At 38.0% G+C, this 23,862-nt stretch overlaps 2 protein-coding genes and 2 long non-coding RNA genes across 6 annotated transcripts; 2 read left to right on the forward strand and 2 right to left on the reverse strand.

The window, feature by feature from the left end:
• Positions 1-507: 507 nt before the first annotated feature.
• On the reverse strand, positions 508-7,386 carry LOC125197108 (transcription factor bHLH51-like). The gene is made up of 3 exons (XM_048095814.1): positions 7,264-7,386; positions 859-999; positions 508-765 (listed from the first exon to the last, which is right to left on the reverse strand). Exons 1-3 carry the CDS (start codon positions 7,384-7,386, stop codon positions 508-510), a joined length of 522 nt encoding a protein of 173 aa, XP_047951771.1.
• Positions 7,387-12,588: 5,202 nt separating this feature from the next.
• LOC125203022 (uncharacterized) lies at positions 12,589-13,920 on the reverse strand. Its single transcript, XR_007173290.2, has 2 exons — positions 13,394-13,920; positions 12,589-12,789 (listed from the first exon to the last, which is right to left on the reverse strand). It is a non-coding gene; the product is annotated as an uncharacterized LOC125203022 (long non-coding RNA).
• A 78-nt stretch (positions 13,921-13,998) lies between these two features.
• On the forward strand, positions 13,999-15,567 carry LOC125202995 (uncharacterized). 3 transcript variants are annotated; one of them, XR_016135132.1, is made up of 3 exons: positions 13,999-14,239; positions 14,370-15,176; positions 15,315-15,567. It is a non-coding gene; the product is annotated as an uncharacterized LOC125202995 (long non-coding RNA). The 3 variants fall into 3 exon arrangements; XR_016135131.1 differs by having other exon boundaries at positions 14,000-14,239; positions 14,383-15,176; XR_007173287.2 differs by having other exon boundaries at positions 14,000-14,239; positions 14,392-15,176.
• A 690-nt stretch (positions 15,568-16,257) lies between these two features.
• On the forward strand, positions 16,258-19,372 carry LOC148932613 (uncharacterized). Its single transcript, XM_089063742.1, has 3 exons — positions 16,258-16,274; positions 16,652-18,377; positions 18,457-19,372. Exons 1-3 carry the CDS (start codon positions 16,258-16,260, stop codon positions 19,252-19,254), a joined length of 2,541 nt encoding a protein of 846 aa, XP_088919868.1. The 3' UTR covers positions 19,255-19,372.
• The last annotated feature ends 4,490 nt before the right edge of the window (positions 19,373-23,862 follow it).

Genomic DNA, 23,862 nt, shown 5'->3' on the forward strand with positions numbered 1-23,862 from the left:
GGTTTTGAAATTGGGGAGAATTGATTTTGAACATGGGTTGAGGGAAGAGAGGCGTTTTGTGTGAGAGAGAGAGTGATTGGATGGAATGCCAATCGGCTTCAATGAATATCCCGCTGAATTATCTCGCTTTCCGTTTTGAAACGAGTGGGATCCACAGTGGTTTTACACATTTACCCTTATAATGCACAAGAAGGACCTAATAATGCAACACGGGATCAGATCTCTCTTTTTAATCTAGTCCGTCCATTCCATCAATCTAATGGTTGATATTAAGAAGGAAATAGAAACTAAGGGGGCAATAGGACCTTAATGATCCCCTATATATATATATATATATATATATATATATATGTCCATGATCAATTGACATTTTTTAGGGTAATTGAGAAATAAGATGCAATATCAGCCACTCATTTTCATTAAATGAGTGGTCCAGATTTTGCCACACAAAAAATATTTTTAGATTAATTTATTATAAAAGGGCATAATGGTAATTTCATGTTTTAATTAGGGGATTCTGGTGAGGGTGCTGGTGTAAGTGGCTTCCAGCGCCTTCAGCGCGCTCCCGATCTCCGTGAAGAGCTCCGGCCGATCGTCGCAGCAGATTGACTCCTTGATCTGCTCCGATCTGTCATCAATCTGATGGACGATCACCTCTTCTATCTTGCTCGGCACGCCGCTGCTGATTTTGCGCGCCTCCTTCGCTCTTTGTCGTTTCTCCTTCACGTGATCCACCACGTGCCTCAATAGCGCCGCCTTGTCAATCTACAAAGATCGGAATCGATCAATTCAGTGAGAATTTTGATTCAATTTTGCTTTGATTTTTAATTTGATTCGAGAGAGGAGAGGGAAAAATACCTTTTCGAATTTGGGGATGAGTTTGAGTAGAGTGGAGAGCTGAGCGTTGATTCTGTCTCTGCGGCGTTTCTCGGCATCGCTATGGCTTCTAGAGGCAGAGGCGGCTCGGTCGGCGGAGGCGGCGGGAGGGAGGAGCCACGGCTGTTGGTCGGTGTATTACAGTGAATTATCTAGGCTGAGCGAATTCCAATTTTGAAAAATTGATTAGTTGATTTTCATCTATTTTGGTTATTTTAATCTGGCGGTAATGATGCTCTTCGACATAGTATGAAATTAGAAGAATGGATCGAACGATGTTGTTATCTGTGTATTTTTACAATTTTGTGGATTTTTCCTTCGGTTACATTGAGTGTCTGGATCTCCTTTTAGTTTACTTAGGGAATAGGAGTTTTCTTTGATCTTTTCTAAAGCAGAGTTATTTGCATTATTGCGTATTTGTGGATTTTAGATATGACTTGCTAATTGAATGTTGGAGATAGGAACTTCATGAATTATATAGCTCGTTGACATAATAACGTTTGTTGTTAACATGAATTATATAGGTCGTTGGCATAAATTTTATGAAAAATGTTGTTGACATGAATTATATGTAAAACGTTGTTGTAGACATAAATAATATTCGTCCTTGACATGTAAATATTTGTTGTTGACATTAATTATTTGTAAAATGTTATCGTTGACATAATAGTTGACATAAATAAAGTTTGTTGTTAACATCGTAGTTGACATAAATAACGTTTGTTGTTGACATCGTAGTTGACATAATATATTAGTTTATGACATTTTAATACGAGTTGTTTACATTCGATAATCTCGCCGTTGATATGTGAAATATAAGTGTTATTTTTTAGTTGTTGATATTTTAATATGAGTTGTTGACATTCGATATTATCGGTAGTGATATGTAAATTACAAGTGTTATTTTTTAGTTGTTGACATTTTAATACGAGTTGTTGACATTCGATATTCTCGGTATTGATATGTGAATTATAAGTGTTATTTGTTAGTTGTTGACATTTTAATACGAGTTGTTGACATTCGATATTCATATGTGAATTATAAGTGTTATTTGTTAGTTGTTGACATTTTAATTAGAGTTGTTGACATTCGATATTCTCGGTATTGATAAGTGAATTGTAAGTGTTATTTTTTAGTTGTGAACATTTTAATATGAGTTGTTGACATTCGATATTCTCGGTATTGATATGTGAATTATAAGTGTTATTTGTTAGTTGTTAACATTTTAATACGAGTTGTTGACATTCGATATTCTCGGTATTGATAAGTGAATTGTAAGTGTTATTTTTTAGTTGTTGACATTTTAATACGAGTTGTTGACATTCGATATTCTCGATATTGATATGTTAATTATAAGTATTATTTGTTAGTTGTTGACATTTTAATACGAGTTGTTGACATTCGATATTCTCGGTATTGATATGTGAATTGTAAGTGTTATTTTTTAGTTGTTGACATTTTAATACGAGTTGTTGACATTCGATATTCTCGATATTGATATTGCTGGGGTTTTGGAGCCCCTTGCACAGCGGAAGACTTGTACAAAACAAATAAATCAGATACGGATCTATTTGATTGATTATGTGATTAATCAATTCACATGTTAAACAGATAATTGCATGCTAGCACGCAAATAATTCATGCTTAGAAAATATAAATCCTAAAAAATTATTTCTACGGTTTAGGGTTACCGATTTTGATTCTCCAAAGAATCGACGATTGCTCGCGCCTTCTACATGTGACGATCTTCAATACTAGACTAAGGATCCTCTCTGGTTCCCGAACTGTATCTCGATATCAGGGTGGGCTGATCTTATCAAAATACTAGGACTCGAATAAAGAAGACAGAAAATTCCTCACGGAGGAGGAGCTGAAATTTTCACGGAGGAGAAAATAACAAGAAAAAATCGTCTCCTTCTGTAGAGAGAAAGGATCGAAATTTTCATCATGAGTAATAATTATTTCTGTCTTCTTTATTCTCCTAATTATATTAAGTTCCTTTTGGGCCCAGACAGGGATCTATGGAAGGTTTTGATCGTGGGCTCCCCCAATTGGCGTTTTACTAATTAAATTGAACCCACAATTTAATACAAGCTTATATTGGAATATTACGAGCAGTCACTACAGAGGTAATATTGAACTCTCCCCATCCAAAACCGAAATTACAAGTAATCCGTGTTTCCACTTTGTTTATTATTTATTTCCAGCGCTTAAGATATAAATGTCCATTAATTAATCAATGTCTGCTATGGATTTAATTAATTAACATCTTATTAACTCCAAGAGTGGACTTAGCAAGAAGCATTTATTTATTATTCATAGAGTAATAAAACTCCAACTGACCAGTTTTTCTAAATAATAAAACCTTGTTCGAGCTCCTCTTGAGGACATTATCAAACGAGACTCACCTCGCGCACGTTTCAACATAATAGCAATCCTAGCACCGCTAGATATTAATTACCACTACCCAATATATCAAGATTATTGGGTTGCGAAAAACCCGCACCATTTGATAAGTCAAAGTAATGCATAATCAATACCGTATGCTCAATACTAACATATGTAGATTAAGAAATAGTATTTTATCAAGACCTAGTCTTTCAGTAGATAGCATAAAGACACGTCTTGCTGTTAGATCCGTTCAGTGCTATACCACACCAATGTCATCTTATTTCAGTAAGGCTTAGAAATATGCGGACTGACATTGCAACTTTTCACGATAGGTAGTCTAAGCCTATCAAGGTTGTGAAATTCTTCTTTTTCTTTTGCAAAGCATTGCATAGATCTGACCGTGTTACCTTAAAGTGGACGCCGCCCACAACCAGTCTACTAAGCAAAAGACTTAGACTTTGTTTGCTTCTTATACATTTAAATGTTTATATAACATCTTATAAATGCACAAGCAAACACAATGTAATAATATACTGATTCGTGCGAAACTGCTCGAATAATACTGAATCGGGTTAAAAGTGGATTATAGAGTTTTACGTATACAAGCAAGATTCTATTCGAGCGAAACTTGCTCGAAACATGCTTTTCAGTATACCAAACCTAACAGATATGTGAATTGTAAGTGTTATTTGTTAGTTGTTGACATTTTAATACAAGTTGTTGACATTCGATATTCTCGATATTGATATGTGAATAGTAAGTGTTATTTGTTAGTTGTTGATATTTTAATACGAGTTGTTGACATTCAATATTCTCGGTATTGATATGTTAATTGTAAGTGTTATTTGTTAGTTGTTGATATTTTAATACGAGTTGTTGACATTCGATATTCTCGGTATTGATATGTGAATTATAATTGTTATTTTTTAGTTGTTGACATTCGATATTCTCGGTATTGATATGTGAATTATAAGTGTTATTTTTTAGTTGTTAAAATTTTAATAAGTGTTATTTTATTGAATGTTGAAGATTTGAAGATTTGAATGTTGAAGATTTGAAGATTTGAAGACTTTGCAGCTAGAGTTTTAGAGAGGATTTTAGAAAATGATTTCAAATACAATTTAATGAAAAGACAATTATACCCCCGTGTTGACATAATGTGATAGTTGTTGACATTAAATTAATCTTGTGAATTAGTGGCTAAGATTGCATCTCATTTCTCAATTATGCCAAAAAATCTCATCCTAACAAGACCCTATATATATACATATATATATATATATAGGTTTGTGTTAAAATGACAACCCCTCTTAAAATGACACCGTGACACCACTTATACAGCAATATTACAAACACTACACAGCAATCTATAGATTGTTGTATAGTGTGTCGGATATTGCTGGATAAGAAATATTGCTGGATAAAGATCAGCAAATTGCTGACCGTCTTTTTTCAGATTTTTTTTGCCACGTGGTAGTTTATTATTCGTCCACGTGTACAAACGATTGGCTAGGAATGGTGGTATGGTGTTATTTTAAGGGGTGGTGGCACCCTAACATGCCCATATATACACATATATATATATATAGGGGTGTATTCAGATGAAAACCATAATGTATATTAAAACATCAAATCATGTAAATAATGTACATTATACACACTAATAATGTACATTTTATTCATGTATAATGTACTGTTCTAAATATTGTACACATTAATAATGTACATTTACATTATATGAATTCTGTACATTATGCTGACAGTACATTATACATGAATAAAATGTATATTATTAGTGTGTATAATGTACATTATTTTACATGGTTTGATGTTTTAATATACATTATGGTTTTAATCTGAATACACCCCTATATATATATATATATATATATATATATATAGGGTAGTGATAAAATGCAAACCTATATACTATACAAACTCAAAACTCTAATCCTAGCCCTTAATTATGTTAAATCAACTATTTTTATATATAAAAATTAAAATGGCAACGGCTTCTATAAATCTATCAACAAGGGGTAAATTAGGGACAATCTAATTCGACCCATTTTTAAAAATTCTAGTAGGATTGTATAATGCCTATAATATTGGTCATCAAAAACGTTCTCACTCCTTCCCACTATTGACATTAATTATACACGATCAATTCTCTCTCCACCCACCTTCCCACTTTCTCAATTCACTCTATGTTCATCTCTGCTAAAAATTTCAAGCGACTATATGCTTGTGCTTCTGAAAATTGTTTAATCTATTTGTGTTGAATTCACGTTGAATTTCCGATTTGCTTGTGTTGAAGTCGCATTGAAATTGTGTTGATTTTAATGGGGAAGTTGAATTTGAGTTGATTCTGCGAAATTAACATAGATTTGGTGTTGATTTTGTGGAATTAATACAAATTTGGTGTTGTATATTTGTCGATTTTGTGCTGATTTTATAAAATTAACAAATTCGTTGTTTCTTTTCTTATTTTATTCCTTTTCTACTGATTGTATATTGATTCTTTAATAAATATCAACACGGTGTTAACGCAATAGAATAATGTCAACACGATGTAAGCACAATAAAATAATGTCAACATGATATCAACACAATGTAATAATGTCAATACGATGTCAACACAATAGAATCAACTGCAATAAATATTAACACGATGTCAACACAATAGAATAATGTCAACACGATGTAAGCACAATAAAATAATGTCAACACGATATCAACACAATGGAATAATGTCAATACGATGTCAACATAGTAGAATAAAACTGCAAAAAATTAAATCAACGTAACAACAATATATATCAACATAGAATCAACAACTATACATATCTACGTATAAAAATGTCAACATAGAATCAACTTCGTTTCATAAAATATCAATAGAAATAACATAAATCAACCTAGGATAACCGCGTACAAAAACAGAAAGCTCTAAAAATAACAAAAAAAATAATACTATGAACTAAGAATAATCGTCTTGCAATGAATAATCAATAAACAAAAAGAGTTAAGTTTTCTAATTAATTAAAATGGGGTTAAAGAATCTTCAAGATATAAATTATTGTTGTTTAGAGTGTGGGAGAAAATTAAGGAACGTATGAACCGTAAAAAAAAACTTAGTTACAGAAATACCCTCTGTTGACAAAATACATGCTATTGTTGACATTAAAATTCAGCAACATTATAACCATAGATTTGTAATATTTAACGGCTAGGATTAAAATTTTCAGTTTGTATTAAATATATGGTTTTCATTTGATCGCATCCCTATAGGGGCATGTTAGGGTGCCACCACCCCTTAAAATAACACCATACCACTATTCCTAGCCAATCATTTGTACACGTTGACATTCGATATTCTCGGTATTGATATGTCAATTGTAAGTGTTATTTTTTAGTTGTTGACATTCGATATTTTCGGTATTGATATGTCAATTATAAGTGTTATTTGTTAGTTGTTGACATTTTAATACGAGTTGTTGACATTCGATATTCTCGATATTGATATGTGAATTATAAGTGTTATTTGTTAGTTGTTGACATTTTAATACGAGTTGTTAACATTCGATATTATCGGTATTGATATGTGAATTGTAAGTATTATTTGTTAGTTGTTGACATTTTAATACGAGTTGTTGACATTAGATATTCTTATTAATATTAATTATTTTTGAGAAATGAGATGAGATGCAATCTCAATTGAGAAATGAGATTATTTAGGCTAATTGAGATTATTTAGGCTAATTGAGAAATGAGATGCAATATCAGCCACTCATTTTTATTAAATGAGTGGTCCAGATTTTACCGCTCAAAAAATATTTTTAGATTAATTTATTATGAAAGGGTAGAATGGTAATTATATGTTTTAATTAGGGTTTTCAGCTTTTGTTTGGGGATTGGGGATTCATCTTCACCACCGTCTTCAATCCTGAGCAAGTGTAGTAGTATCGATGAGGTTTCCACAGATAAGAAAAGAAGCACAAAAATGGCCACCGCGTCTCCGGCGAGCTCTACGTCGCCGCGCTTGCCAGGATGGACAACCTCGAGGGGATCTCGCGCGGCCACTACGAGCGCCGCCCGATCTAGATTCAGATCCAGACCCATGACGATGCGGAGACGGGGATCGTGGAGGCGGAGGCGTACTATGCGCACAGGAGCTACGTGGAGGCGATACGGCGGAGGAGCGGCGGCGAAGGAGGAGAGGGGGAGGAGGAGGCGTATAACTTCTAACAGGATCCCTTGCCCGCCGCGCTCCGATTCACCCCTACTCTCGCTGCTGCTCCTCCATCACCCACTACAGTCGCTGTTTTGCAATTCTACCAATTCGTGTTGGCTTCGATTCAGCTTTGAGGGCAATGTAGCAGATCTGTTTCTGTTTTGGGGATTCTGTTTTGATCTGAGTGTTGTTTGTTAATTGTGATTAATTTGTAGGTTAATACTTAATCATTGTTGTTTGTGTTCGGGTTTGAGTGTGCGAAATCTATTGTATTATGATTCTTAAATTAAATTAATTCATATTTGTCGTTTTTGAGTCGTCTCTAATTTACTAATTTTTTTTTTCTTCCACAAATTTATGTTTCTTTCTTATTGTTGTTGGATGATTTATCAAATATGAAAGGAACGGAAAATACATAAAGAATTATGCTTTTGAGGCAAATGTTACATGTGTCTCTCTTTTATTTCTCCAAATTAAAGCATGAAATATTTTGCACTCTAGTTGTTTGGTAATATCTCCCTTTTTTAATATCAACTATGCATGTCAACTACCTATATAATCTATGTCAACTACACATATATAATGTCAACTACATTTACAATTCATGTCAACTACACACATATAATGTCAACTATGTGTACAATCCATGTCAACTACATATACAATTCATATCAACTACACACATATAATGTCAACTACATATACAATTCGTGTCAACTATACACATATAATGTACCCTATAAGTTGTTAACATTTGATGCAGGCTATTGACATTTGATGTGCAAGCTATTGACGATAATACCCCTAGTTGACATAAACTACACGCTGTTGACATCGCACGAAAATTATGAATGAGTGGCTCCATCAAATGTCAGCAACTTATAGTTGACATTATATGTGTATAGTTGACATGATTATGCCAACTAGGGGTATTATCGTCATTTCATTTCTAAAATGGCGGAATATCGAATGTCAACAACTCGTATTAAAATGTCAACAACTAAAAAATAACACTTATAATTCACATATCAATAGCCACAATATCAAATGTCAACAACTCGTATTAAATGTCAACAACTAAAAAATAACAGTTATAATTCACATATCAATAGCCACAATATCAAATGTCAACAACTTATAGCAAAATGTCAACATCTTGTCAACAACTTGTATATAGTGTCAACAACTAAAACAATTCTTGTAATTAAAAAATAACTACTATTTTATGGCTCTGCACATCATCATCGTCATCATCAATATTGAGAGTGCTGCTTTTCACTCTATTCCTTACAAGATCAAGATGTTTTCCACTCTCTCTCTCACTCTTTCTCTCAAATAGATCAATATGTTTCTTTCAGGAACCAAGAAGCTATGGAAATCTTAGCTCAAGAGACAAACGGAGAGAGAGATTAGCTATGGTAAGATATCAAGACCAATAAAAACTCAGCAGAATTAAGTAAGACAGCAACTCCATCAAGAACAATTTCAGCTCAAGAATAAGAAAAACAATCCACCAAAAAAAATCCCTCATTGAAAAGAAAGGAAAGATTTCTAGAAAAACAGAACACATTCAACCATCACTATAAACAAGAAAAAAGAGCATTTTATTCTGGAAAAAAATCGAATCTTAATAATTAGATTAGCGAGACAAATCACTCTAAACTTTCACACGCATAAACGCACACACCTTCTGAATCAATTCATCAAACACCTGGAGAATCCGATCGAGCTCCACCACCTCCGCCGCCCCCTTGCGCTGCTGGTGGCTCTGGAACGGCACCAACGCTCTCTTCACCTACTGCAGCACGGAGAAGAGCTCCGGCGGCACGCCCTGCGGCGGCTGCTGCAGCTTCGTGATCCACCACGGCGACAACTCCTCCCTCAAAGCCTTCCTCCTCTCCAACGGCTTCACTGTCCCCCCTTAGCTCAATCCCCTCAAATTCGCCATGGAAATCCTCACCGACCTCCAACCACTGGAACAGCCGGAGCAGTAGCCAGAAAAATCAATTAAATCCATCTCTCCTCCTCCAATTGAACACAAAATCAGATCTGGAAGCTCGAGAATCCACGAAATCACACTCTTATCTTTCCGATTCTGGAAAATGATTTACAGAACGAAGCAATTGCTTGTCACCAACACATTGCAAGCCATAGGAGTCGGAATCGTGCTTGGCACGATCTACATCAACATCGGATTAGACAAATCGGGGATCGAGAAGTGATTAGGTCTCTTCGCGTACACACTCACCTTCCTCCTCTCCTCCACCACCGAAACCCTCTCGATCTTCATCAACGAGCGACCAATCCTCCTCCGAGAAGCCTCCAGCGGCGTCTACCGCCTCTCCTCCTACCTAATCGCCAACACGCTCGTCTTTATTCCCTACCTCCTCGCCATGCAATTCTCTTCCCTGCTTCTGTTTACTTCCTATATTCATGTTTCAATTGCTCAAATTCTTCAGCTTCAATTTTGGGGAAAAAATGGTATTGCACAAAGTTCATCCAATTCAATCCAAAATTTTTGCTCAACAAATCCAGAAATTACACAACGAAATGACACTTATTCCCCCGTGTTGACATAATGTGGTATCTGTTGATATTTTGTTAATCTTGTGGATTAGTGGCCTACATTGCATCTCATTTCTCAATTTAGCTAAATAATCTCAATTAAACAATATCCTCTCCTTACGGTTGTACATTATTCATAGTTTTTTTTACATTATTTTTTCTGGTTGGAAATATCAGGTACTGTATGATATTTTGTCCATTTACTGGTAAGGATAATCATGGGAGACCTGTTACATTCGCTGCTGGTCTAGTTTCGAATGAGAAGACAGGTGCATTTGCTTGGTTGTTTAAACATTTTATTGAGTGCATGGGCGTCGCACCCAAAATGATGGTCACATACCAAGATTTGGGCATGCGGTCAGCAATTGAGGAAATTCTAGTTGGCACTAGACATCGGTGGTGCATGTGGCATATAATGCACAAGCTTTCGGTCAGAGCTCCGAAGAGGCTCCTCACAAATGAACATTTCAAGAAGGATTTCCATGCTTGTGTGTGGTCCAAATTACACGAACCGGAGGAGTTTGAAGAAATGTGGGATGCAATTATTGTAGAATATGGTCTAGAAAATGTGGGTTGGTTTAAAACCATGTATCGGCATAGGAAGTTGAATTATTTTGCAAGTAGAAGCACTCTCTCCCATTTGATGAAGCTTGAGGTCTTATTTATAGGGGAAAGCCAATCCTCATTGTAGAAGGAAAAGATCTTCAAAATATGGTAAATCTTAGAGCAAATTTAGGGCATCTCGGATTCGCCGCCTATCTCCGGTGGGCCGCCGCACCTTGGCCGGCGGTCGCCGTGTTGGAGTCCAGAGAATCTGTTTCTCCGGTGGCGGACCGCCGCATGACTTCTGGCGGTCGCCGGGCGAGACTTTTCTTCCAAGTGTATTTTTCCGAGGCGGACCGCTGCACTGCACTGCCCGCTGGGCGCCGGCGGTCGCCGTACAACCTCTCGGCGGTCGGCGGTCGCCGTCTGACTCCAGATTTCCAGACTTTGCGTTTTGGCTCCTTTTTTCGTCTCAATTATGCACATTTCTCGCAAAACATGTCAAAATACCAAAATAGACCAAATATGCAAATAATGGACGTGTAGAGTGACTTTAACATCGAAAACGGACCAAATAATGGCCTTAAAATAGTGCAAAATCTGAGCGTATCACTTCCCCGAGGAACACCTTTACTATCTAGGGAAACCTGCTAGACCTATTGACTGGGAAACAGTATTAGCAGCAACGGGGCCAGGAACATCAGATAAAGGGAAATATCCATTGAATACAGAGCCATCGTTCGCTAACCTGGCTAACTACTTGGTCATGGGAGAAATGCCAAGCTCCCAAGACATTTCCCGGGCCCAGAGAATGAAGTTGAAGAGTGAGGCTAGATACTACTTTTGGGACGATCCTTACCTCTGGAAAATGTGCTCAGATCAAGTAATCCGACGATGTATTCCAGAATGGGAACAAAAGGACGTACTCAACCACTGTCACGCCCTGGGGTGTGGAGGTCACTTCGGACATAGGAAGACTGCCAGAAAAGTTTTAGACAGTGGATTCTATTGGCCAACACTGAACAAGGATTCCTTCGAATTCTGTCAATGTTGTGAGAGATGTCAAGAGACAGGAGGTATTTCAAGGAGGGACGAGATGCCCCAAGTTCCAATAATAGTTTGCGAAATCTTTGACGTGTGGGGGATGGATTTTATGGGACCGTTCCGATCTTCCTATGGCAACACTTATATATTGGTTGTGGTGGACTATGAGTCCAAATGGATAGAGGCAAAGGCTACACCCACCTGTGAATCAAAGGAAGTGGCAAGGTTTTTGAAGGTGAATATTTTCAACAGGTATGGAGTGCCTAGAGCCATAGTCTCATACTAGGGAACACACTTCTGCAATCGCACCATAGAGGCATTGATGAGGAAATACGGTGTCCACCATCGGTTATCTACTCCATATCACCCCCAATCAAATGGTGAGGCTGAAGTATCGAACCGAGAGATCAAGAGCATTCTGGAAAAGACGGTGAACACCACAAGGAAGGATTGGAGTAAGCACCTTGATGATGCTCTCTGGGCCTATAGGACCGATTACAAGACACCAATTGGAATGTCACCCTATAGATTGGTGTTTGGAAAAATGTGTCATCTGCCCGTGGAAGTGGAACACAAGGCATATTGGGACATAAAGGAGATGAATATGAAGGCGCTAGCCTGTGAAGAAGAAAGAAAGCTGCAACTACAGGAGCTGGAGGAACTAAGACTGGAGGTATTTGATTTAGCAATGTGGTATAAGGAGAGAACAAAGCTCTGGCATGATAGGAACCTTCGGGTCAAAGAACTGCGAGTTGGACAGAAAGTACTTCTTTTTCAATCTCGACTCAAGCTAATGCCTGGGAAGCTGAAATCCAAGTGGATAGGCCCGTACACCATTGTCACGACCGCACTTTGCTAAGGATAGCAAACACGGTTTATCGCGACTAGGGGAGGATTAAAGAAGCGGGGAAGAAAGGGGGATCTCGGGAAAACTGATATGAATGAAATTAAATTTGAATAACTGGCAAAATATATCAGAGTACATGATACAAAGGAACATAAGCTCGTTATTTACATTGCATCGGAAGAGTCAAGAGAGAATGACACTGTGTATGAAGACACGATGCATCCAAGCATTTATCACACTGAAACACATTCGCCATCCCTGCTCAACATCGCCCTCGTCGTCACCGCTTAACCTGCATATTTAGAAATATATGCAGGGCTGAGTACAAAGGTACTCAGAACACATTGCCGAGAAAAGATACACATATACATTTAAAAATATTGTCAAGCCATCATCATCACAGTAATACTCAGGGGTTTTATTGAAAAGACCTGAGCTTACTAAAAACATTCACATTGGGCTGCAGCCCCATTTTTCTGTACTTAGCCATATCTGATCATCTTGTGCCGCTGAGATGGTATTCTCGTACGGTCACCTTCCCTGCCCAACAGGTCAGAGGTATCCTTGTGCCGCTGAGATGGTGTTCCCATACGGTCACCTTCTCTACCCAACAGGTCAGAGGTATCCTTGTGCCGGGAAGGTGGGCACCTTCCACGGTCACCTTCTCTGCCGTCCGTTCACGGTCAAAGGTATCCCGTGTACACTAGTCCGAGAGGGGACACCACCCTCACTGGGACCCGAATTCGACTTATTTATCATCATTCATAATTCACTTGGCCTTAGCCAACAGATAGGCATCATACACAAAACATTTATGGCAAGACAATATCAAATCACGAACATGTGTTCGAGTTTTCACAAAATATACTTTGTATTTTTAGTATAAGAAAGCTCACCTCATTTGTTTAATTTCCTTAACTTGAAATTCTTGCTCCGACTTTAACTTGCAAAGATAACCTTTTTGATAACAAAACAATATAATATGATATACTAATCAAACTTCAAGAAATGCTTAACTTTAATAGGAATGCATGCCTCCTAATTAATCTCTTTCATTTTGTTTATTTATTTATTATTTATCCTTAAGAAGATTTATAGAACTCATATATTATTTGATGCTTCTTCTTCCACTGTTCTCGGGTTTCGACTAAAGTGATATTCCATATACTACTACAAATTTATGCAAAACTATAACAACTTGGATCACAACTAATTATTTTAGCTTACTTAAACAATTTATTCTTCCGTCCTAAATCCTTTAGAAATTAATTCCATCCAGTCCAACAATGCTTCTTGCTCTTTGATAAATCTTGGCCCAGTGTCTATTCCATCGAACTAGCCCACCATCTTTGCACCAAATTAGAAATTAACCCAACTCTAATTAAATTATTGGCCCATCAATTAATTAGGAAAAAGAGCAGCCTCAATTCTAAAATGAAATCAGCCATATACATACTCACTTATCGGTCTCTCTCCCTCACTCAATCACACTGTTGACTTCTTCTTCCCCAAATGCACAAAGTATGAAAACACTTCCCCCAAATCAGAATTTCAATCGCCTCCCCCCTTCACACCTTGCTGCCGTCGACCAGCCGCCACTGTCGCGCCGCCGCGGCTTCCCCTTCTCTCTTTCTCTTCTCTCCCTTTCTCTCTCTTTCCCTCTCTCCCTCTCTCTTCACCGTACCGCCGCCGCCACGAATCCGCCACCGCCGGCATGCACCGCCTCGCCGCCCCTCCGACAGGTAAGGTGGTCAACAAATTTCGTTCATCTATTTTGTCTCTCTCATTTGCTTATTCACCAAGATTTTATTTTATTAATTAATTTACTTTATTATTAGTATTATTTTATTTTATTTCCTTTTTGATGCCAAGCTTTGGAAATTAGAAATTTCAGATTTGAAAGGAATGAAGACAGTGTCGAGCTTTCTACCGAAAGTCTCTCCGACAGATTCCTATGTTATTTCAAGCTAAGTTCTTAGTATCCCTTAAAATCGGCCATTTTATTTTTCATGTTTTTGAGATGCTAGCAACTATGTTCTTGAGATACTCCCTCCGTCCCAAGGTATTAGACCAACTTTCCTTTTTGGATGTCCCAACATATTAGACTCATTTCCTTTTTTAGCAAAAAGCATCTATCTTATTTTATTCTCCACCTACTTTTTTCTCTCTTCTCTCCCCTACTTTTTCCCTCTCTCATACTTTACTCTCTCCACTTTAACTATTTAAATATCAATTCCTTAAATCATGTGCCAAAAGAAGTGAGTCTAATACTCCGAGACGGAGGGAATACTAAATTTGCCTATAAGCAATATCCATCGGATGCTAAGTTGGTATTTTGGGCAGAGGCTAAGTTTTGCCTATATACAATATGTGGAACTATTTTGAGCAGAGGCTATATGCAATATGTGAAAAAAGTGAGTTGTTGATGATACTCACCTTTGTGTGATTGTGAAAAGGACTTGCTGAATTCGTCTCTCTCATGATATACAAAAGGTCCTGATGGATTGCTTCCTCCTCTTGCTTCGTTGAGAAAATATTGTGGGAGTTATTGTTTATGTGAGGTGGGGGTATGCAAATGATTGGTGGTGTATACATATATGTGCGAGAAGATGGCAACTTGGCTGACAAATCTCCCCTCCAAATATTCTCTCTGTCAGAAAATATCATCTTTGCCAGAAGGTGATGATCTTCTCACCTGATCCTTCTAGGATACGCCCAATCCCTTTTCTTTTTTTTTTTATTCGTATGCATTTTACTATTCTATTAGTTTAGTTATTTGGGCATTTATTCATCTAATATTTGTTTAATTTGGCGTAGAAAAAAAAAACCCGGTTCAAGCTCGTGGCTTTGGTGTAGGAAAACAAATAACATCCACGGTCATCCCTGATGATGTTCCGACTTTCTTGGAGTGCGAGCACGACCGTAGAACGGGCTGCCTGGGCTTGCACGTCTCTCTCTCTAATTGTAATAGATTAGGATTTGATAAGTTTGTACCATAAGACTTCATCGAACATCCGATGGATGGGCCGGACATTGAAACTTTTTATTTGGTTCTCTCCTTTTAGTTGCACTTGAAATGTTCGTTTGAGAACGAAGCAACTATTATTTATAATTCCAAGATCGATTATAATAAACGAAAATGGCAGGTTTTGAATTCTACAAGATCACTTATTATATATATATATATATAGATAATTTTTTTTTTCTTTTTTTTTTTCTTTAGGATAATAATAATAATAGTAATAATAATAAGGTACGAAAGTTCGGGCTGTTACAACCATTGTCGGCTTTCGTGCAAATGGAGCAGTGGAAATTCAGGGAAATGCTCCTAATTGTGTTCCCTTTCTGGTTAGGGTAAACTGCCTCTAAAATCGTCAACTTTCACTAAAGGCTGTTATTTCCCATGAACTTTAAAAGTTGCACGAAAAATCGCAAACTTTGCTCCGGTGTGCAAATTTCCCGAGTCGGGTATTCCGGCTAAGTAGAGTGCTGACGTGTATAAGTGTGTGACGTGGAAGATGTTGTGGACGTTGACGTGTGTAATGACATGGATTTAAATTTTATATTGTAAAATTCTGAATTTAAAAATCTAAATTTTATATTTTAAATTTCCCAAATTAGATTAAACCCTAACATAGAATTAAACGGTTTGCCCTACTCCCAGACAACGCGGCGACGCGACTCTTCTGCACAGCGCGGCGACGCGTCTCTTCCCCGACAACGACCGTGACGGCGACGGCGACGGCAGCCGCAACATCCGATGGCGCCGGCGACTCCGTAAGTTCCGCAATCCATAAACTCCGCTGCTCAATTTTTTGTTGATTTTGTGTAGGATGAATTTTGGTTTCATTAATTTATTGTCCCAATCCTTAAAGTAGTAGTGAGAGTTTGAGAATTCAGCTTCAAGTAGTGTGCTCAATGATTTTGGCCGTTCAAGTAGTAGTTTGAGAATCCATAAACTCCGCTGCTCAAGTACTATTTCTCCGTGAATGTGCCTAGTTTGTTTTTGGTATGTTGGTATGTTGTTATGCCTAGTTTGCTTAGTTTGTCCGAGAATCCGTAGTATTGCTACTTTAGTAAATAAAATTTGAATTAAATGATTTTTACTGAAAATGTGAACTAAAAGTTGAAATTTGGAATTTGAACTTGTGCAGGGACGACGTTTTTGGCCTATATATTTATCATGGAGGACATTTCATTCCAAATGGAAAGTTTCAGAAATATATTGGTGGTGGAATAGCACAAGCAAATGATCTAGACCCAGATAGATTTGGGTATTTTGACTTAGAAGAAGAATTGAATAAAATAGGAATCGACACATGGGGTAGAATCACCTATGTGAATCCTATGTCAGCAAATCATGTGGATATAAAAAGTGATACGGAGGTGATGCAGATGTTATCTGCTACTTTAAGACATAGTTTTAACAGAATGTGTACAATATATGTAGTTGATGGGAGAAATTCTACTGAAAGCATGGGTAGGGAACATGTGGGAGAGAAGGGTGCGAGCACGGGGAAGAGTGTGATTGAAAAAAATGTGGAGAAAAATGTGATTGAATCAATGGAGAAGAGTGTTGTTGAAAGTATTAGTAAGAATTCTGCTATATCTTCTGATAGAAGTGGCATTGAGAGGGTGGCTAAGTCTACAAAGAAGCAAGGTAGTGAGAGGGTAGAGAAGTCTACTAAGAGGCGAGCTAGTCAGAGGGTAGTTAAGTGTACTGAGGGAGCTAGATCAGCTAACGAGGTTTTTGGGGAAGATTATGAGGAGACTGATGATGACAATTTTGTACCATCAAGTGATGAGGAGACAGATGATGAAATGGAAGCCGTTGAACTAGTCTCTGAGGATGAAGAATATGAGGAATGTAGAAGGAAGATGAAAGAGAGAAAGAAGCCATTTGTAATAACTGATGAGATGTTCCATGGTATACTCAATGGAGGACAGAGGAGTGAGTATGTGTCTGAATATGATAATTCTGAAGAAGATGATATTTATTCTGACTCCACTGACTTTGAAGATGAAGGGAGACGAACTAGACAGCGACATGCCAAAGTGATGTATGATCCAAAATGTGATCATAAGCTTCTTACATTCAGTGTTGGTATGGGATTTATTGATGGACACCAGGCTAGAGACACATTGACAGATAGCGCAGTGCTGAATGGATGGCAAATTCATTTTAAAAGAGCAAGTAAGGAGGAACTTCAAGCAGGTTGCCAGAGTCCTTGTGAATGGATGATATATGGGAGTAAAGTGGGCAAAACTGGTGTAATTTTAATAAAACATCAAGAAGGGGTTCACACTTGTCCTAGGGCTATGAGGAATAAAATTGCTACATCAAATTGGATTGCTAGAAAATACTTTCATGTCTTTAAGCTGAAACCAAATATGAGTTGTAAAGACTTAGGTAGGGATTTGATGCAGAGGTATGTTGTTGAGGCTACAAGGTGGAAGCTATACCATTCAAGACGAAAAACTATTGATCTGTTGACAGGATCTGTGGAAGATCATTATGCCAAGTTGAGGAGCTATGTACTTGAGTTGAGTAGAGCTGATAAAGAAGGTAGGTTTGAACTACATGTGGAAGTAGGTGTTGTGTTCAAGGCAATGTACATTGGATTTAGTGGGCTGCGAAGAGGTTTCAAGGGGGGGTGTAGGAGGGTGATTGGACTAGATGGGGCTTTCTTGAAGACTTACCTAGGTGGCATTTTGTTATCTGCAGTAGGAACTGATGGGAATAATCAAATGTATCCTATAGCTTGGGCAATAGTTAAAGTTGAGAACGAGGCTTGCTGGACTTGGTTCATTAACATTTTAGTGCAAGAGCTGAACTTGGGTGAAGGAGTTGGAATTACTATCATTAGTGATCAACAAAAGGTATAAACTAAACTGACACTTTACTTGTGCATTCACTAAATACTTAGATTAAAACTTACACGAATATTAATGATTGTAGGGGCTTGAGAATGCAGTCAAGGAGCTTATCCCATTAGCTGAGCATAGAAATTGTGCCAAACACATATATGCCAATTGGAAGAAAGTCCACAAAGGTCCTAAACTGAAGCAGCTTTTTTGGAAGTTGGTTAGAAGCACATACAGGCAGGAGTATGACTTGGCATGCAAGGAGTTAGAGAGTGAGGATGGGCAAGCATTTGCCAATTTAATGGACAAGAACCCAAGCAAATTCTGTAAGGCATTCCTCTCCACAACACAATGCTCTGATTCTATTTTGAACAATGTATGTGAGTGTTTCAATGCGTACATTTTGGAGGCTAGAGATAAACACATAATAGAAATGCTTGAGGAGATACGAACAACGCTTATGGAGAGGTTCTATAGAAAGGCTGTCAAGATTGCATCTTATGGGAGTAGTTCTACCTTTTGTCCAAAGATTAAAAAAAAAATCAATGCAATGGTATATGAGAGCAGAAATTGTACGATAATACCTGCATTAGGGGGAAATTTCGAAGTTAGTCACTTCGATGACAGATTCGTAGTGACTCCTTCAAAAAGACACTATGGTTGTAGGAAGTGGGATATAACGGGCATTCCTTGTTTGCATGGTATTGCTGCTATTAACTTTCTGAAGGAGGATGTCGATGAATATGTCAACCAATACTTTTCAGTGAGCAAGTATAAGTTGACTTATGGGTATGGCTTGCCAGCTGTGAATGGAGAGAAACTATGGCCTGTTGCTGACGGTTATCTCGTCACCCCACCACCTGTGAGAAAAATGCCGGGTACACCCATTTGAGAAGGATCCGGACAGACCAAACAGGCTAAGGAAGATGTGTGTGATGACTTGCCAAAAATGTTTCCAAGAAGGCCATAACTCTAGGACCTGCAAGAACGAGACTGTTCGTCTGCCAGAGCAACCAAAGGTCGGATTTTGTTTGACTTTAATACATTGACATGTTTTTTTTTCTAATATGTTGTGAACTGATTCAAATTTTATCAGGCAAAAAGGGGGAGGCCACGAAAGACGCCACATAGTGGCACCACCACGGTTCGACGGAGGAGTAGAGGATGAGAGAGTGTTGGAGCTGGACCAAGTGCAGCGAACCCGGATGGAGTAGTCTCTACTCAACAAAGTGCAACCTAGAGATGTGTCATGAAGACTTTCTTTGATTGTTTCTTCATTTTGATTTATTTGGCTTGTTTTGGTGACAATTTGAGACATTTGGAGATATTTGGTGTGTCTTGTTTACAGTTTGCGCTATTTGGCTTATGTTGGTGACAATTTGAGACATTTGTAAATATTTGGTGTGTTGACAGTTTGCATTTTGAGCTATTTGGCTTATTTTGGTCTACTTCATTCAAGAGCTCAATGAGGGCAGGAGATATTTGGTGTGTTGACAGGAGATATTCGGTGTGTTTACAGTTTACATTTGGTCTATTTACTGCAGTTATCCAGAAACCAAGAATCGACTTGATGATATCATTTTGCTTATCATAGACAGGCTTCCATATCTCATTATACTGCTGCACCAGCTCCAGTTCTATTTCACTAGATTATTCGCTAATCTGAAATTAAAATACAAGAAAATACCATGTTTCACTAACATCACATCCAGCTCTGTGCTCACTAATGATTATTATTATTTGGTATCCCAATTGTAACAGGCATAGGATCAACTATGAAAGAGTAAAACTTTTCCCACCCAAGACTCTGCCCCACAATTTACTTTCTGAAGCACCAAAAATAGTTACAACACCATTGATGATACAGTTTAGATAAAGATAAATCCAATCTGTTGAGCAGTGAATTAATAAAGAACACATGAACAAGAATGATAAATGAATTAAGTTAACACTGCATCTGCATTGAAAATTTCTTAAAGTCTACAACGAAGATAAAGTTGGGGATACATTAGACTATTAAGTTAACACTATTATAGTCTAGATTAGAAGCCACACCACAACACATAAACACAAAATGGCATACTTCAAGTTCCGGTTCTGTCGACGCAAATTTTCAACCACTATTTGGAGTGATTCCAATTCTACTTTCTCTGTTAGCATATCATTAATAGCAACTCTCTCTTGCAATGCTTTTTGCATGCTGTCCTTCTCCACTTTCAATTTTTGCATATAGTTCTCTTGAGAAGGTGACAAAGTTGGATCAATCCAGCGGAAGAATTTGCAGTCGTCCTCCTTCCAAATATAGCACCGATAGAAACGTCGTCCAGGATTTGCATCCGTCTTCGATGTTACAACTTGAGCTTCAATTCCATGATTACAAACCACGACTTCTGGCCTTGGCCAACTCCCATGGCTCATATTACACGACGATGTGGACATCCTACACACACACAAATGATAACCACGAAAAATTTCAAAATACAGATCTGACAAAATCAAAGCACAAAGTAGAATTATTTTCCAAGAATCTGACATCAAATTATGATCGCCCTACTTTTTAGTGCAAGAGCACAAATCAGAGCACAAAGTAGAATCAGAGCACAAAGTATAACTCACAAATTCTGCCTCTGCTACAAATAATCACAAGAAATGAAATAACAAATCAGATTGCCCTATTTTTTACAAGAATCTGCTAGTTTAAAGCAAGATTTGAACCCACAATTCGAAATAGAATAAATGAAATAACAATCAAGATTTGAACCCACAATTCGAAATAGTTTAAAGCAAGATTTTAACCCACAATTCGAAATGAAATAACAATCAAGATTCAATCTTTAATAACGAATCCATGGTTACAAGAATAAATGCAATTCGAAATAGAATCCCAAATCGATTTGAGCCCACAATTCGAAATAGTATCCCAAATCGATTTGAACTCACAATTCGAATAGAATCCCAAATTGATTTGAACCCACAATTCGAAATAGAACCCTAAATCGATTTCCATAAAAATAGAATCAATGCAATTCGTAATAAACCCTAAATCGAATCAATGCAATTTGAAATACACCCAAAATCGATTTGAACCCACAATTCGAACTACACCCAAAATTCGAAATACACCCAAAATCTAACCTCGTTTTTTTCGATATAATCTGGATGGTGATTCTCGGATGGTGATGTTCTCCGGTGCCGATTGTAGTATGATGTTTTTGTGAGGTTTTGTGTGTGAGGTTTTTAATTTGAATCCCGTAATTTACTGTGTGAGGTTTTTAAATTTTTTTTTTAACACATCAACATAAAACGACGTCGTTTTTCTGTTCCGACAGCCTAGTCATGCTTCCGGCTGCCATATAAGATAATTTAATGCCGGAATATTTCAGGGTCGGGTCACTCGGGAAATTTGCACAACCCGACAAAGTTTGCGATTTTTCGTGCAACTTTTAAAGTTCACAGAAAATACCAGCCTTTAGTGAAAGTTGACGATTTTAGAGGCAGTTCACCCTTCTGGTTAATGGACATAGGGTGAAAATATATATGGATAATTCGGAGTTGCATGTAATGGAGGAAGTGCCACTACAAGCATCCGTAATTATTGCCTAACTGGTCTGGCAAATGAATATTCTCAACGAATTCCTAGGTCAGGTAAAATGGGAATAAGTTTTATCTGTGCACTGACATAGGGGGTCTTGAGAATACCCATATGCAGGTATAAATAGTTTAATCGATTTTTCAAATATAGAAAAAAAAATCAAACAAAGGAAAAAAAAACTAATCTTCCAAAAATATTTTCGAAGCATCAGGCTTTTTAGGGAAATTGGTTAGTCATTCATAATCCTCGACCTGAGAACTTGGTGTTTCACCTTTATTTTGTGTGGTATTGAGAGGTGCATAGGGGAGGCAAAATACTTTTGGAGGGAAATCGGTTACTTTTTGAAATTCAAAATCAGCCTTTTGAGGAGGCGTACGGTTGCTTACATCACCCTGCAACCGTTCGCCTTCCTTATCTTAAAACAAATAAAATAATTTCCTTTTTCCTTTCAAATCAAAAACCCCAAACGACCTTTCTCTCTCTAATCTCTCTCAAAATTCTCTCAATACTCAATTTCTCTCTAACCCTAACCCAAATTTTACCCTAGACTTCGTGAATTCTTGCAGAATAGCCATGAAGAAAGCACCGACTGCTACCACGAAGGGAGGGGATTCCACAGCAAAACCACCAGTTGTCACTCCGACCAATTTTCCGACACTTGATATACGCTACGAGTGGAAAACGTCCTTAGTCCCGGAGCTCACTACCGTCGAAGACCCTAAAGAGGCGGTGTTCTTGAAAGAGTTGGAGGAAAAATTTGGCAGCAAGGAGGAGGCTAGAAGAATATTTTCCCTCTTTTCGGCGATGCACCAAGAGAAATCTGTCGGAGCCGCAGCCACAGCGCCACAATCGCCAACAATTCCTGAGGATACAACAGTCAAACCCTCGATTCCACACTTGGAGGAAGCTTAAGCCTCAATCGAAGAGTCTACCCAAGATCAACCACATGCAGAAACTGGGCCGAGCCCCAACATCGAAGAGCAAGAGGGCGTTGGTAGACTTGAGGAAGAGCAGGAGGGCGTTCGTGGTTTTACGGAGGAGCTTGACGGCATAAAGGTGGACGATTTTGGGAATGAGGATGCGAGGGAAGGTAAAATATCTGTGGAGAAATCTGCTGAGGGGGAATTATGACGTCTAGTCCTTGTGCAATCTATTCTTTCATCTTTTGAGGCAATTATGACGTCTAGTCCTTGTGCAATCCGTGCGCCTATTCTTGTATCTTTATTGTTTTGTTCGAGGACAAACAAAAATGTAAGTTTGGGGGAGTTGATACGCTCGGATTTTGCACTATTTTAAGGCCATTATTTGGTCCGTTTTTTATGTCAAAGTCACTCTACATGTCCATTATTCGCATATTTTGTCTATTTTGGTATTTTGACGTGTTTTGTGAGAAATGTATATAATTGAGCCGAAAAAGGGAGCTAAAACGCAAATTCTGGAAATCTGGAGTCAGACAGCGACCGGCGACCGCCGCGGATGTGTGCTGCGAGCGCCGGCGCACGGCGGACAGATAAATGCAGCGGTCCACCTCGGAAAAATACGCTTGGAAGAGAAGTCTCGTCCGGCGACCGCCGGAAATCGTGCGGCGGTCCGGCGCCGAGGGAGCAGACTCTCTGGAGTCCAACACGGCGAACGCCGGCCAAGGTGCGGCGGCAAGCCGGAGAAAGGCGGTGAATCCGAGAAGCCCTAGATTTGAGCCCAGATTTACCATATTTTGGAGATCTTTTCCTTCTACAACTAGGATTGGCTGTTCCCTATAAATAAGACCTCAAGCTTCATCAAAAGAGAGAGCTTATACTTGCAAAATACTTCATAGAGATTAAGAGCTAGAGTAATTCACTTGTGCAATGAGTTGGAGAAGGATTTCAAGAACATCAAGAACGACAAGGATTCAACCTACGGGTTTTA

Source organism: Salvia hispanica, chromosome 2 (genome assembly GCF_029641045.1).
Source record: "Salvia hispanica isolate PSC_SH4W2 chromosome 2, Shi_PSC_v1, whole genome shotgun sequence".
In the NCBI taxonomy this organism is placed as follows: Eukaryota; Viridiplantae; Streptophyta; class Magnoliopsida; order Lamiales; family Lamiaceae; genus Salvia; species Salvia hispanica.